The sequence below is a fragment of the Colobus angolensis genome, unplaced genomic scaffold (genome assembly GCF_000951035.1).
Source record: "Colobus angolensis palliatus isolate OR3802 unplaced genomic scaffold, Cang.pa_1.0 Scaffold142, whole genome shotgun sequence".
In the NCBI taxonomy this organism is placed as follows: Eukaryota; Metazoa; Chordata; class Mammalia; order Primates; family Cercopithecidae; genus Colobus; species Colobus angolensis.
The window spans coordinates 1229589-1245924 of record NW_012114511.1 but is presented as its reverse complement, the minus strand read 5'-3'; the positions used below and the strand labels follow the sequence as shown (position 1 = coordinate 1245924).

The 16336-nt window shown below is 48.4% G+C and overlaps 1 protein-coding gene across 1 annotated transcript in view; it reads right to left on the bottom strand.

Annotated features, from left to right (window-relative positions):
* Positions 1 to 12507, bottom strand: part of TGFBI (transforming growth factor, beta-induced, 68kDa) — a 33806-nt gene extending 21299 nt beyond the window's left edge. Inside the window, exons 1-2 of the mRNA XM_011935258.1 lie at positions 12111 to 12507; positions 7484 to 7582 (exon numbers count right to left, since the gene is read on the bottom strand). Of these exons, the coding sequence (XP_011790648.1) occupies positions 7484 to 7582; positions 12111 to 12244 (233 nt within the window). The 5' untranslated portion in view covers positions 12245 to 12507. The remainder of the gene's footprint in view (positions 1 to 7483; positions 7583 to 12110) is intronic.
* Between the last annotated feature and the right edge of the window lie 3829 nt (positions 12508 to 16336).

Here is a 16336-nt window from a genome sequence, read left to right as displayed (position 1 = left end):
AAAAGTGTGTGTGTGAAAATCCATGGAGTTGCTGAAGTAGAGTTGAGGAATAGTGTTATCCTCAAAGTCCTCATGTCAGGGCCCCCTGAGCACATGGGTGCAGTACTCTGTATGGCATGGAGCCCCTGGGCAAGCTGGCCAAAGACTCTTTTTCCATATTGTTGGCTTCTGAGTTCCATCCCCAAAAAACCACAAGGGAGCTGAACAGCTCAAGTGACCTCACCAGGATTTCATTGAGGACAATAGAAAACCAACTCCTCAAATATTAACTCATTGGTTCCTGTGGCTAGGTGTGTGTGTATGTTCAGGGGTGTGTAAAGAATGACACTAGGAGAAATGGAGGTTGGGGGTTTAGGAGGAAGGGATAGATCTAAGCAGAAAAGTCTCAGCTTGGAGTAGAGTAACTCACAATAGAATCAGAAAGAAAGCTGTAAGGGCTCTGAGGGGCGAAGGAGTTTCTTCAGGTCATAGGTAGTTAGTAATAGACCTAGGACTCTTGTTGCATTCCATCAAGTCCAATCCTTTTTCCATTGCTCTTGAAAATGCACGTGTTTGGAGGATAGCAGACAGATTTGGAAAGTCTGACATCTAGAAGACACAGGGGGTGTCTCCAAAGTGATCAAGGCTAGCCCTTTTCAGCACTCACTGTTCCTCTCCATGTGGGCTTTCAGCACCCGTGTCCCACAGTGGCTGGACTACACTCTACTGTCACACATGGATGACTTATGCAGCACACGCCCCACAACCAAGGCTCAGTCCCTCAGGCCACTGAGTCTTCCTGCGCCAAGGGCTTTTTCCTGGTTAACTGAGTGTGGCTTTCTGCCAGGAAGCTCTCTCTTAATCCTCTTGCCTTCCTGCCGCCCAGTCTGGCATCTCTGTCACTCTCTAGGTGGACAGGGGTTAGCAACGCCTTCAGCCCCAGTGCAGCAGCCTGTGGGTCGAGAAGGTGTCAAAGCTTGCAGTCCACCTGCCTCCAGCTGCCCCAACAAACTAGCTCTTTTCTGAGCTGGTCTGCGTGGCCCCAGAGCAGCAGAAAGCAGCTGTGACTCGAAGGCTGAGAAGATTTCAGAAAACTTTGACCAAAATCTTCTGGGCTGGCAGTGGCCTCTTCCACTCTCCCTATACTGAGGTCAGTGTGCCACACTACTTGGCCCTGGTCCCAGGGAGAACACAGATGCTGTGGTTGGATGGGCTGGGGGCAATCACAGAGGCGTGGGTCTGATGCCATCCCTCTAGGATGAACATAGGAAAGGATGGAAACAATAGGGGGCTTCCCAGCTGGAGCCCCCCAGTTCCTAGGCTCCCCTACATAGAAAAGACCAATTTGTTGGTTTCTGAATCTAATCTCATCAGCCAAAGCTGTTCTGATTAAAGGCTTCAGACTTCTCCTCTGCCAGACATAGTTTAATAAAGAAAAAACTCAGGTCAGAGAAAGCAGATCCCTTAGGACAGTGATCCCCAACCTTTCTGGCACCAGGGATCAGTTTCATGGAAGACAATATTTCCCCAGAGGGTGGCAGGTGGAAGGAGTGGTTTTGGTATGAGACTCTTCCATCTCAGACCATCAGGCGTTAGATTCTCATAAGGAACGCACAAGCTACATCCCTCCCACGCACAGTTCACAATAGTGTTCAGACTCCTATGAGAGTCTAATGCCACTGCTGATCTGACAGGAGGCAGAGCTCAGGCAGTAATGCTGGCTTCCACCACTCACCTCCTGCTGTGTGACCTGGTTCCTAACAGGTCACAGACCAGTACCGGGAAGGTGCCTAAATTAGGGAATGCGCCTAATTTAGTAGAAAGTTTAAAGGAGTGTGCAAAGAGATAATGTCAACCCGAAGTCTATGTGTAGGGATGTCTGGGAGGCTCTCCACCAGTCCCTTCTAACATTTTTATTCATGATTGGATAGAGAGAAGTACTGAGATTTCTCTCCCTAAAATAGGTTTCCAAGAAGTTAATATAATTTAAAACAACTACTGCACTTCACGGATTTGGCCGGCTGCTCTGGCTGTAAATGCCTGGGGATTAACTAGACTTGAGAAGTCCTTGGAGCAAGGCATGGCCCTGTAGGCCAGTCACCTGCGACTGAAGGTAAACTATGCAGGGCATCATAGTTTCCAAGAGGAATGGCAGAGCAAACACAGACCCATAACGTCTAGACATCTGACATGGCCCATAGACTACTTGCCTGGGATGGTTTGCTTTCTGCCCTCCTGGTCTTGGAAGCATGGCTGAGCTGATTCTGAAGCCTCCCAATAGAAAATCAGGGCTTGCTTTAACCTACTGTCTACCACCAAAGGCCTCAACCACTACAGCTTTTGCCAGGGGCCAGCCTAGTTAGTGATGAGGACAGAGTCTTCAGAACGTGGATGTACTTTATTTGTGGTAATCTATGTGCAGCATGTGAGGCCATTTTCAGGGCTCCTGGAGGCTGACTGTGTCTCCTCAGTCCCCAAGTTCCTTGTCTGATGAGCAGTCTTGGGGATCCCCTTTACAGCAGGGGGTGAGCAACCTGGAGAAGGTTGATGACTCTGAGCCAAAGGCATCCTTCTCTGACCCTGAGGAGGCCTTGTCTCTGGGACCCACAGTCACAGGTTTGAGGCTGTAGCGAGAGACCTGGGGCAGTTTAGTCAGGTCCTACAGGCCTGCTCTCTTGTTCACCTCCCAAGTCACTGACACTAACTGCCAGACTTGATACTCCCTGGGGGCAGCAAAGGGGAAGTAGACAGACCTCCTCAGCTTATCAGTGAATGACTTTGACCAGGTTGCATAAGCCTTTTGAGCTGTCTCCTCATCTGTAAATAGGCTAATAATCGTATTTATCTTATAGTGTGATTGTGAGAATTGAATGAACTAACATATGAGAAGCACTTAACAGATGCTTACGGTTTACTAAGTGGTCAGTTGTGAAGCTTCTAAAGAAACTCCAGGTATAAACTTTAAAGTTGAAGCTATGTTAATAACTTCATTGAAAGCAATGTCCTACATGAGATCATGGATAAAAATACATTGAAATAAAGAAAAATGCAGCTATAACTCAACAAATAAGGCCTGTGTTGGCTTCCCATTGCTTTCTGTGACAAATTACCACAAACTTAGTGGCTTAAGATCATGCAAATTATCTTACAATTCCAGAGGCTAGAGTCAGAAATAGGCCTCACGGGGTTAAAATCAAAGGCTGCATTCCTTACAGAGGCTGTAGGGAAGAATCCATTGCTTGTCTTTTCCAGCTTCTAGAAGCTGCCTGCATTCCTTGGCTAGTGGTTGCATCACACAAACGTCAGCTTTCATCATCACATTGTCTTCTCTGACTCTGATCCCACAGTCTCCCTCTTTTTTTTTTTGAGGCGGAGTCTTGCTCTGTTGCCCAGGCTGGAGTGCACTAGTGCAATCTCAGCTCACTGCAACCTCCGCATCCTGGGTTCAAGCAATTCTCCTGCATCAGCCTCCTGAGTAGCTGGGATTACAGGTGTGCACCACCACACCTGGCTAATTTTTGTATTTTTTTTTTTATTAGAGGGGGGTTTCACCATATTGGTCAGGCTGGTCTCAAACCCCTGACCTCGTGACCCACTCCCCTGAGTCTCTCAAAGTGCTGGGATTATAGACGTGAGCCACCACACCCAGCCTGCCTCCCTCTTTTAAGTACCCTGATGATTATATTAGACTCACCAAATAATCCTGGATTATCTCCTACCTCTTATGATCCTTAACTTAATCACACCTGCAAAGTCTCTTTTTCTAGTAAGAGAATATATTTACAGGATTGGAGATTAGGATGTAGACACTTTTGGGAGGTCATGTTTCTACCTACCACAGGGCCTTACCCCAGGTGGGTAGGTTCATGTAAAAACTCAACAAAATAAAATTCCTTGTCAGCTAGTCAGCCTCCTAGTTTACAGAATGGGACAGAACCTTTAGGAAACACTGCCCAACAGAGGCGTTTGGTCAATTTCTGCTGTGTGGTATATGTCCAATCTCAGTACCCCCAGAGCAGCAGCTGGCTGCCCAGAAATATGAAACAGGAAAGGAGGCGCTAGTATGGGTCTGAGGTCTGCTTGGATGGCTTCCCACCATCTTTTTCTTTTTTCCTCTTGGGACCAAGGTTGTGGGATATAAGGGAGGAAAAGGACAGCTCTTCTTTAGCTTCACATCAGCTGTCCCTGGTGCCCTGCCCAGAAGGACACCTACTGAAAAAGCCCTGCCAGCTGATGGAAAAGCTCGACCATGCACCAGCTGATCTCTTTAAAAGTTAAATCTCTGAGCATTAATGCAGTGCTGAAGAAGTACTAATATTTTTGCCCATGGGCAAAGCAACACTTGCTACTAGAGAAACAGGAGTGCTCTGCCAGCTCATCTTGGCTCCAGAGAAAGGCTTTGCACTTGTGAAATGTGTTGCTCGTGAAACAATTTCAAGACTTTTGGAATGAATAGCTGTCACCCATACCCACTAGCTCCTCCACCAGCCCTCCCTATGCCACGTTTATGATGTCTGAGCTCCTGCTATGACTATTCCAGCCCCATGATGTCAACTTGGACTTGGCTGTTAAATAGGCCTCCTCTCCCTGGGGTTAGCACAAAGGAGGCCTGTCGAGAGGCAGCCAGGCTTCCTGACCACAATTTCCTGCACCTTTGCTCAAAGTGCCACATGTAAAAAATTTTATGGCTACTAATCAAACCAGGGCCTGAAATCACAGAGGGGGATGCTGACTGTCTGCCCTCCACAGTCCTCTTTGATTAGCCATTGTGTCACTCCAGTGCTCTTTAGGATCTGAAATAAATGCTAAAGTGAATTTCCAAACAATAAAATTTACAATAAAAGCCACTAAATAGGGACCCATTGGTAACCACTTCCTGTAATAAAATCCATATGTCAGCTTGACTCATTGCACCAGAGACTCAGGCCCTTCTCTCTCTGTAAATGCAGAAAAGCTTTTGTATGCAGGCAACAGAGCTTCACCTGATGATAGCAGTGGAGTTCCGGGCCTCACAAAAGCAGGCAGGTGGCTCTAGGCTCCTGTCTCACCAGGTCGGCTCCTATATCTCTGCGTGACTTCTTACCACAAAGTCTTTCCCTGTATGCCTGGTACCCCTTGTCTGCTTTCAAGGTGAAATTCTCCTTCTGGTTTTGGGACGCTTGATGACCTGAGCTGCCTCCTCCCCCATGATACTTTGCTCCTTTTCATCCCAACATACACCTCTGCTCCAGTCTCCTTCTCTGGAGTCTTGCTGAGAAAATTCCAACTGCCTATGGACCCCATGCTGAGACAGTCCTTTTTGCTCCAACCATTACTGTGCTCCCATTTCCCAATCTGGTCCTCACCCAACTAAAGACATCTAGGGACCTGCTTTCCCCAGGATGCCATCAACTCCAGCCAGCACAGCCCTCTCCCCTTCCCACCTGACCACTACTTCCTTTTCCCAGAGGACTCCCCTTGTGCTTACTGGGTAAGGGAGCTGTACCACCACATCATCACATTATGATATCCAAACCTGCCCCCAGGGGGATGACCCGCTCATCAGGGACATCGTGGCAACACACAGCTCTGCTGCTTGTGCGTTGTTCTGGCACATAAAGATACAGGTACAAGAGCCAAGGCGACTCATCACTGACAGTATTATCAGGCTGGACACTGTTGGAGAATGTTATCAAGCTATTGTTAACTAGCTGGGCAAATGCCAGCCCAGGGGCACCCCCGAAACAGCGTGGCAGATGTTACCCTGTAGCCAGCTTGTCATCATAAACGGGTCTCCATTTTCAGAGAAACTTGAACTAACAAAAAAGATGGTCCTCTGAAGCCCAGGGCTCTTGAGATATAGAAGAGTTGTTTGCTTGGCACTAGTGCTCTAGTCACCTTCCAAGAAGCAATTAGGTGAGGCCTGGCTTTGCATTTAATTAAGTAATTAATTGTTAATTGAGTAGATAATATACACACATGGGAGAAAATCAATCAGTACTAAAGGTTTTCTTCTTTCTTATTTTTTAAGTCGGGCATTATGGAAGAATGGGTAGTATATAATTTGCATAGTCTCCTTTCATTTGTGGCAGCTTGAATACTGCTGGGTGTCTGTTCGCTGAATCTTGGCAGTGTGCCCTCCTAGCTCACTCAACTGTTAGCTTGCAGGCTGGGCTCTTGATCAGGCATGGAGCAAGCTGCCACCGACCTGCCCTGGACAGGCTCCCAGGGTCTGCTGGTATCTCCCCAGGTCTGCCATGAATCCCAACTTCCCTCAATTCATATTAGGATTGCTAGCTGCCTAATATGATCAGGGTCACACATTGGGATATTTATTTCCATGTACAGTTTAAGGAAAGAGCATTATCTCTTCTTTCAGTTGGCTATTAAATTGGAGGAGATGTCTGCTCAAAAGCAATGTCACAACAATAAACTTAGAACTCCCTAACATTGGAAAGTGCTCAAGATAGTGGTTTAGACTTTCTTAATTGTTCCATTATGTATGGAAGATAGGAGGAAGGTCAGGCCCTCACAAGTGGCTCGGGAGATTTGTCACACACATCTTCCTAACTGTAGGAGAGAACCAGCTTTGAGATCTGTTGACAGTTAGCACCAAAACAGATTAGGTTTCCCCAGAATTGTTAGAACATGCACCTGATTCAACCAGGGAGCTGGGCAGTGGGGTAAAAGCTGCCTCCCTCCTTGCTGATACAGACGTCAACAAGCCCTGTTGTAACCACGCTGGTCCACACCCCGTTGGCACTCTTACTTCTGTTTGTGTGGTCTAGATCTGCAAATTCTAGGGTAATAATAATAATAGTAGCTAGCATTTATTGAGCACTGACATGTGCTGGGCACCATATTCAGTCTCTTATGTACATTATTTCATTCAATCCTTGTAACAACTCCATAAGGTGGGTCCTTTTGTTATACCAACTTTTCAGGTAAAACAATGGAGGGTTCTAAAGATGAATCAACTGGCCCAGGTAGAGCCAGGGTTTGAATCAGGAAGTCTGTGCAAATACTATATGCTATGCTGTCTCATAATGTGCGTATGTAGCGCTCTAAGTTTTTTTGGGGTGTTTACCTTAGGACTGTAAGATAGAGGTAGTGTTCTTAGTACAAATTCACCAACGGGCTTTCTTTTCCAGAGTCACATGCTGGTGGCTTCTCCACTGCATATCTGTATTATTTTGTGAGGATTGAAAAACACACAGATGCGTAGACACACACACACACACACACACACACACACACACACACACACAGTGTTTCATGTTTCTTGCAAACCCAAACCAGCCCTGAAAAATGTCTCCAAGTCTTGTCAGCAGCCTTAAAAATGCAAAACAAAATTGGCCAGCTTCCTAAAAATGCCACTCCCCAGCACGCAGGTCCCAGACACGTTCGCACATGCATCTTCATGGCTTTTTAGGCAGCCTGACCTTTTAGAAGGCTGGCCCAGGCCCTGGGGAACCGCAGCCAGCATGTATACAACTTGGTCTCCTGGATGGTTACTGATACTCACGTTGATTTGCCACAGATTTTCCTTTGGTACCACTGCTTGCAGTTGGTGAAGTACTTCTTATTGGTGCCAATAACCTTCTGCACGGCGCACACATTAGGGCTGAAAACAGAAGCAGCAGAGTTAGGAAGATGATCATCACGTCCACCCCACTTCAATGACTCCCACAATGTTGGCCTCCTTGGGTCACTGGAACTTTCTGGAGACAGAGGAGAGACAGTCATTTCAGTCTTGGTACTGGGGGTATCTTGGGTGTAGACTTTGGTTCTTTTTACCTAGATTCCCATCAGCCCCCCATGAAAGCTTCCCTGCAAAAATTGTTAAAATCTGTCTTACACATTGATGTAACTTCATGTAAGTATCCTTCTTCAACACGGGCAATTGATAAATGTAAACGAAAGCATCTCTCAGGTAGCTCTCCACACAGACATGCTCTGCATCCCTGGACCAGCTGCTTGGCTCCCAAAGACGAGCCATTGTTACTGTCCATCCAATAAACCAGAGGCTTTATAGCTGGTTTAAAGCATAGCTGGTTGCTGTCAGGACCCTGATAGGATAGGGGATGCTCTCCCATTTAACTCTCAGTTGTTCATTACTTAGATACCAGCTCAAGTCTCACTTCACCCAGACAGCCTTTCTCCAGTGTCCCAGATGACATGCTGCTTTCCATCCTCTGACAGTGGATGCAGTCCTTATTTGATGTTGGGTTCCAAACAGAATTCCTATAAGTGATGCAGGGAGGTGGGGGGTGTCTCTTCTCTGCATCTAACACTCAACAGAACCTTGAGGGCAAGTGTTCTGCCTTGTTCTGTTGTTCACATTCTAGATGGGGCCTAGTATCCAGGCAGGGTGTAGAAGGAGCGTGAAATGAACTTGTTGATAATACTGCTCCCCAGACTACCCAGATCCAAAGGATCCTCAGGAACCTTGTGAAAAAGCAGAGTGTAAATGCCTGGGGGTTCTGCTAAGAAGCCTTTCCAGAGCCATAGGATTTTGATTTTGTGTATTTTATTCACATATACCAAGTCCTGACCCAAACCGTGCTCAGGCCAGGTGACTGTAAAAGCTTCATTAGGAGCCCCTAGGACTACGTAGGCGGTCACAGTTAGGAGAAGGTTGATGTTCCTGAGCCTGAGGCAGGCATGCATCTGACTGAATCACAAGTCAGCGAAAGCAAAGAAAACAAGCAATACTGAGGGCTTTCACAAGACCTCCGAGCTCAGAGGACTTCAGGTATCACCCAAAGGGTCAAGTATTTCTTTAACATCAATTTTCCTATTACTTTAAAAATGCCATCCACAGACATCACTTGATGTGTGGCGTATTTTTTAAGAAGACACTGATATTGCAGTAAGAACTACACCTACTGTCCCCATCACGATTCCTCTGCAGGAACTTAAACAATTCTCAAATGTTCAGAGTCAGGCTTCTGGGTGGGTGTCCATTCTGCCCCTTCATTTCTCTGCCCTGTCTCTTCTACGGTGATATAACTATCACCTCTTGGCCAGTTTTTTGTTTAACAGGTGAAAGTGAGTGGGCCCAGGAGGGATAATGAGCATTAGTGAATGCATATAAGGATCTGGGGGCAAGAGAAGTGAAGGCTGGAGAAGGGACCACAGCCAGAAGAGGACTGTGCCTCCCTAGTCCTAGCTGGGACTGACCAAATCCTCCCGATTTCTGAATACCTGGTTTCTGTTTGCTGCCTAGGATTCACAGGTTAGACAATCCTGGAACAACTCCCGAAGAGTCCTTGCTGGCCTTAATAATCCAGCCCCCGGTCCTATTTATTGTTATAGAATAGCAGAAGCTCTTCAATCTGACCAAGCAGGAAACAATTACTGTCGATGAATTCCCTGCAACTTTCCGTAGGCGTTTGGCGAATCTTCAGTAAGTCTCTTGTGGATGTGGCTCCAACATTCCTTTGCTGAGTGTTTCCACTGCTGCTGTCCTTGTGGCAGCAGCAGAGGCTGGGGGCGGCTGTGACTCTCTCCTTCTCACATCGAGGAGTGTGGGTGGGCTGTGTACATAGGAAATTTATGCTGAAGCTTAATTGAAATGAGCAAGTCGTTAGCTTAGATTTGAAAACCAAGTGCTTCAGGAAATTCAGTTCAGTTTCTGGTTGTTGATGTTTGGACGTGTGATCGTATTTTTACTTCTCTTTCAGTATTATTTTTCCCCTTCCCTATAGCAACACAGATATAGCTGGGAGTCAAGAGACCACATCATAGTTATTACTCTCCCAACAGCATTCTGTTTCTGAACTAAGTCACACTCTATCTCACTAAGCTGCAGTTTCACCACCTATAAAATGGGTACATGAACAGTAGATCTCGCTGTGTTGTGGTGAGGACGAAAGCAAAAGTGGCGAGCAAGTGCTGTGCACAAGCAAGGCACAGCTATTACTTCTTCCTCCGTATCAGGCAGCATGCTACAATTCCTTAAAATAGCAAAGTTTTCCTTCCCTTTATACCAGTTTCCACTTTGAGTGAAAGGCTGGAGCTTGAACAACGTTATCCATTTGCACGAGGTGCCACACCCATGTGTGCCAGGCCAGGCAGCCCTGTGGCATTAACAGGGACAGTTAGATCACGGTAAATACAACTGTGCCTGCAACCATTTTCCTATAGTTCATGTGCATGCGCATCCAGATTCTACTGGGCGAGGGATGCTCCTGTGACTTCTTAGATTACTCTGCCCATCACAGATTACAATAGGCCTTTCCAGCTGTGCTGCAGGAAGCTAATCAAGAGGATTTACCTGCAGGGGTATGGTGGGGAAGTTGATCTAATATCTGGAACTCATAATCAGGAGCATCTGCATTTAAGAAAAAAAACCTTATTTTCCAGCTGGTCACCACTCTTCTGGGCTCTGAAGGGAAAGATGTTTGCTATAAAGATGGCTCTTGATGGAAAGCCCTTCACACCTTTGAGGATCCTTCACTGTGGCTGTGCAGAGAGATGCCCTTACAAGTGACACTGTTGCAGGGCATGCTATAAGGATCTTCTCCTGACTTAGGGTGAAGACACAGAAGAAACAGAAACCTCCCAAGCAGATTGAGGCACCCTAACATAACACAGTTCATTGGCAGGAAAGGCAGAGAGACCAACGGAGAGGTGGGCAGAGACAATAAAAATGCCAGTTGCTCGCATTTTGATGTTGAGCCTCATATTCCTCTCATTTTTCTGACATCCCCCCTCACTCTATTCTGCACACTGCCCAAGTCAAAGGTGATTCTCCCACTTCCAGAAAGACCCCAGGATATCCCCAGTGTTCTCCTATTTCCAGGAGGGTGTTGACACTGCAGCCGGGCCTGGTTTGATTTCACTCTGCAGGGTGGCCAGATGTGTTCCCAGCAGGCCCTCTCCCCCAAAGTTCCAAACTCCTGAAAGGCCTAGACCATAAAGCCACAAGCAGAGGAAACAAGGGCAACTATGCCCTACAAGGGGCAGCCTGTACCCGTACCAAGAGCACTCCTAGTGCAAGGAGCCAAGGCTGTCAGGGCCTATGAAGTCAACTCTATCACTCCCACCAATAAATTTGATTTGAGTACAGATCTGCCCAGTCTCTTGGAGGTCTGGGCATCGCTTGTGGGTGTGAATGCCAGACCCTGATGGTATTTGGGGACTCCTCTGAGGAGTCACTACAAGATTCTACTCATATATAGTTGTACCTAGTTGTGAAAAAGAAGTTGGTGCAACCAGGTAGGCTGGAAGCTGCAGCAAAACCTAGGTATGTGTGACGCAGGTATGGCCTGGTTTTTGATGTAGAAATGTTGCCTGCCTCTGCCTGGGTCTGTGTTAGGGCCACTATCAGATCAGACCTGCTTGAGTTTGTCTCCTAAAGTCAACACATCTTCAGTGTCTCAAAGGAATTCCTGCAACTCCTGCAACGATAGTGTCCTACATCTACAAACCCAGCTACTACTTTAAGACAGACTCCAATCCTGGTTCCAGTGCACACTTCAGGACTGTGGGAAAGTGGAACCACTCGGGACTCAGCTTCCCCATTTGAACAGTGTGTGTGAGGGCCCAGTGCATTCTCCTGCTCTTCATCAGGCAGGGCAAGAAGTGCCGCACTGCCCTTGCTGTGCCCAGAGAGTAGTGTAGGGTGCCAGCAGTATCTGAGTGCAGGGCCTGGCCAGGTGCACAGGAGCCTGGCACACCTTGGATGCTGCCACCGTGTGTGGCCTAGGTTCTTGTCTGGAGTCGCTGGCCGGGGGCCTGGCTGGGTTGGAATAGGTGCACTACTGGGTGGGCTTTGCCCTCGGCATCTTCCCATGGTGATTATGGCCAAAGAGTTGCCATTTCCCCCTTTCTCCAGTGGCTGGGAGCAGAAGCTGAAAGCGCTATCCGTCTCAGGCTCTTGGCCTGAGTTGAGGATCTCTGGTTCGCTTTCCTACTCACTTCCTCTACAAAGCGGCGGCCGACCGCTTTCCCTCCTTGGTCTCCCACCTCCCTCCCTCTCTCCTTCCACCGCGTGCGGGGCTGGTGTCCAAGCGCTCCACGCTGCCGGCTTTTAGTTCGGGCTTTGTTCCCTGAGCCCCCAGCCCACTTCAATGCCCCCAGCGGCGTGCGCTCCGAGCCCCGACGACCTGACCCTCCGCAGCCCCTGGCCGGGCGACTCGGCTTACCCGTGCTGGCGGCCCCGGAGCCGGCTGTGCTGCAGCACCAGCTGGTAGGGCGACTTGGCGGGACCCGCCAGGGTCGCGGCGGGGTCCAGGGCCAGAGCCAGCGCGAGGGCCAGCAGCCGCACGAAGAGCGCCATGGAGCAGGGCGACGCGCACCGAGCGAGCTAACGACAGACGGGCGAGCGGGCAGCTCCAGGGAAGTGAGAGCGCCTCCGCCGCCCGGGCCAGGTTAAGTAAGCGGCGAGCGGGAGGGAGCGGACGCCAGGGGCGGGGAAGCTGGGCCGGCCCGTGCCTGAAGGGCGGGCCGCCTGGCGCCTCCCAACCCGCGCGCCCCCGGCTGCGCTGGGCACCCACCCTGTTCCGCACTGTGCCAGTGCTCACAGTTTTCCCAGCCCTCGCCCTCACTGCCAGCCCTCCCTCCCTCCCTCTCTCGCCACAGGCTCCCTCGAACCAAGGGTATGGGCCCCTTAGGCCTCCTGTGGTTGCTTCCAAATGGGGACCTTGGGACTGAGGGACAGCTGTCTCTGGGGCCTGGGTCCTGCATGCTGGGGGCCCTCACTGATCTTGAGGCTACAGAACACTGCAGGGAGGGGTGAGGGGAGGCAGTGCTGATTCCCAAAACACTGTGGCCCATCAGACTCGTTTCTGCACCCCAGGAGCCGAACCCCGCTCCCCAGCTCCTCAATCTCTAATCCCTCCACCCCCACCCCACCTGTCAAGCTCATTGAAAGACTGATGAGTAAATCGTGTGATCCACAGAAACGCCAAAAATGTGGGGCAGGTTTTGTTGGGCTCTAAGCTGCTTTTGGAGCCCGTGGGGAAGGGTGGGGTCCTCACCTTGGTACTAACTCATTCCCTCCTTCAGTAAACATCTCTGCAACAGTACCTGCCAGATACATGCTGCAAAGTCAAGAGTCCTGCCCTGGAGGAGCTCAGGGCAGGTAAACAAATTGTCACATGGTAAAGAGGTAATACTCACTTAAGCACCTATTAATGACCCATCAATTACTTGACACTGCTAGCCCTGGGGAGACACAGATGGATGAATAGAATGAGTGAGACCTAAGCCCTTTGTGAAAAAGCTCCAAGTTGGGGAAATCCGCAACCCAAGCCAATGATGTTCCATGAAGAGTAGCTGAGGCTGTGGGAGCTGAGAGAGGCACCTGGCCCTGACAGGGTGATGCCGGCTCTGAGGCCTCAAAGTTGAAAAGGAGTTAACCAGGTAAACTGAGGCATGCATTCAGGAAACTCAAGTTATCTGGTTGACTGAAGCACAGGGAGGTGGAGTCAAGGGTAGGGAAGAAGAGAAGGAAGGTAGCAGGGCCCAGACTCCAGCTAAGAGCCTAGCAGGTGATGGGTGGAGGCAAGTGACATGGCCAGTGTCATGAGCAGGCTTAAGGAGGCAAGAAGAACAGGCAACCAGGAAGGGACCATGTGAGAGCTTGAACTATGGTTGTAGAGGCAGAGATGGGGAAGGCTGGGCAAATGTGAGGTGGGTAGGAGGTAATATTCTCAGTAGAACTTGGAGTCTGTATACAGACTGTACACAGGGGGAGAAAGGAGAGTCAAGGATATCAAAGGGTGTTTGTGGTCTGGATATTGTGGCAGGTGATGGTGCCACGTTCAGGATGAGGCACATGCAGGGTGCAGGCTTGCCAGGTAGGTGAGTGGTTTGGGACACCCTGAGTCTGAGGTGCTTGAGATTCATCCTGGTGAAGCATCCCATGAGGATAAAGCTGGATATGAGGATCGGGGGCTTGAGCAAGGGACGCGGGATGAAGATTCACACCTGGGATTAATCCTCCAGTGACAGAAGAGTCCAGGAAGTGGGGAATGTGGGGTTGTAGTCAAGGAGGGGTATCCTAGTAGGAGAGCGCTGCTCAAACTGAGGATTGCTGCCAGCAAGACAGATCTGAATGGCGTCCACTGTGTCAGAAGCAAAGAGATCACTGGAGACTTGGCTGTGGAGAGCAGATATCCGAAGGTTGAATATGGTGGTTTGATGGAGAGATGAGTAGCATGTAGGAGCTTGCCTGAGAAGGGAAGGGGCGATTTAGGATGGAAGCCAGGGAAAGACAAGAGGGGCTTGGAGAGGTTAGAACTCTAATAGAAAGAAGGTGGGAAGGGGGAAGGAGAGGGATAATGAGAGTGAGGGGACAGGAACAAGGGGAAGCAGGAAGCAGAGTGGTGTGGGCACTGAAGGAGGAATTGCCTGCTAAGAGCGTAAAGCAACTGAGGGCCTGCATGGGGAGTGACCAAGCTAGTGGAGAGGAGGGAACAGGTGTATGGGCGATTTCAGTGGCAGCATTGATTAGACTTGGAAACCCCTTGGGCATGCAGGGTTAGGGAGGGGGAGTAGAGCTAATCTCAAGGCTCAGGCTCGTAGCTGGCAGGAAGGGATGCCTGTGTTGGGCACCCTGGTGAAGGTGCACATTTGGGTGTGTGAGGAGAGTGCTCCATTTGTGTTCACATTATGCGTGACAAGCCAGCCACCTTCATTTCCAGGAAGGATGGACAGGAGGGAGCTATATTCAAAGGTCTAGAGCTCAGGACAGGTGTCAGGATTGGAGATGCAGATTTGAGTCACCATCACGAGCAGGCAGTAGCTAAAGTCATGCACTGGATGAGCTTCCTCAGGAGCAGGTGTTGGAAGAGAGGATTAGGAGGAGGAGGAAGGGGAAGAAAAGGAGAAGATGGGTTCAAATACCAGTCCTACTACTTCCTAGCTGTGTGGCCTTGGGCAACTTATTCAACCTCAGAGAGAGGATAATAAAACCCACCTCACAGGACTCTAAACTAGATTACATGATACAATTCGACTAAAATGGCCAATAAATATGCATTGCTATTATTATTATTATCTCTCCCAGTAATTGTTCTATATAGTAGGGTTCAATGAAATGATATGATAGTTTTGAGAAACTACAGAAATAATTATCTGAAAATGCTCATTTCACTTGTTGAAAGCAAAACATTTCTTGGTTTCGGCATGACAGCTTGGCATAGGATAATGGGAAGAACCCAAAGGGATTCAAGCTCAGGCTGACTCCCAGAATAAGTTTCCCCTGAGATCAGTAGAATTTGGCTGCATTGCAGTTTCTAGGAAAAATGCTCCTTGTATGTAAGAGGTCAGGAGCCCTGCCATCTGGTTCCAGCTCTCTCTAGCAAGATTTAGGGCAAGTCAAGCAAGTTCACTGGACCTCACTTCTCTAGTCTGCAAAACTAACATTCGATGACTTGAGTTTTTCCATGAGCTCAGTAAAGAGATTGCAGTAATACTTTATTTATGGTTTAGATATTTTTTTAAAAATCCCACCTCCATGACCCACCACCCATTCCCTCTTTCAAACATGAAAAGCAGAATCCTGTGAGTATAAACATTCTCCCACCTAAGGTTGGTGCTTCTTTGGAGAAAAGAATGATGCTGCTGGAGGTAGGAGCAGGGACCCTCCCTCCATCCCCAGATGACCCAGAGCCAACCAGGCAAACACAGAGCACCATAAGCTCTGTCATTTGAGAAAGAATTTTTTCCTTCCAGATTAAACAATCTAAACAGGAGAAAGTGAGGCTTGCTTAGAAGAATCTTTACTCGACTTTTTCAAGCACTTTAAAAAATGACTGCTTTTACATTCTGTGGCACATGAAAGGTCACCAAAAACAGTTCAGTTTTTGAAAATAACCCTGTAGGGCATGACAACAAGCTTTACGCATGACGATAAATTAGTCGTTCCAACAAGTTCTTCACAAAGAAACTTAGGAAAGAAACTGGTCTGGGCCTGTTGGTGGGAGAGCTGGCATCTGCAGCCCAGCTGACCCCAGGCCTGCCTTTTCCATACTCCCTAAAGTTCCTGGTGATGCTTGGGCATCCGTGGAGACAGAAGACACAGTCAAAATCATTTTCAGAGGGCACATGTAGCTAAATAAAGAGCTCTTAAAATTCAGCTCCCCAAGACTTGCTAGGGAGGAAAAAAAAAAAGGTAAGTTTTGGCAAGAGATATCCAAATGAAAAGACGTGAATCAAATTTGGGGGAAAATTGCCATCCCTTGTATAACACACAGAACTTAGAATGGTACTTCATATACAGTAATTATTTTTTCCATGTTACAAATAAAGGTAAGAAACATCCCAGTTTACTAACATTAAGGCGTGATTGTAGTACCATTTAGGGGATTTTGGACTGATTTCTCAAGGATTTTCCACAATCTTGCCACTCAAAATGTGATCTGCA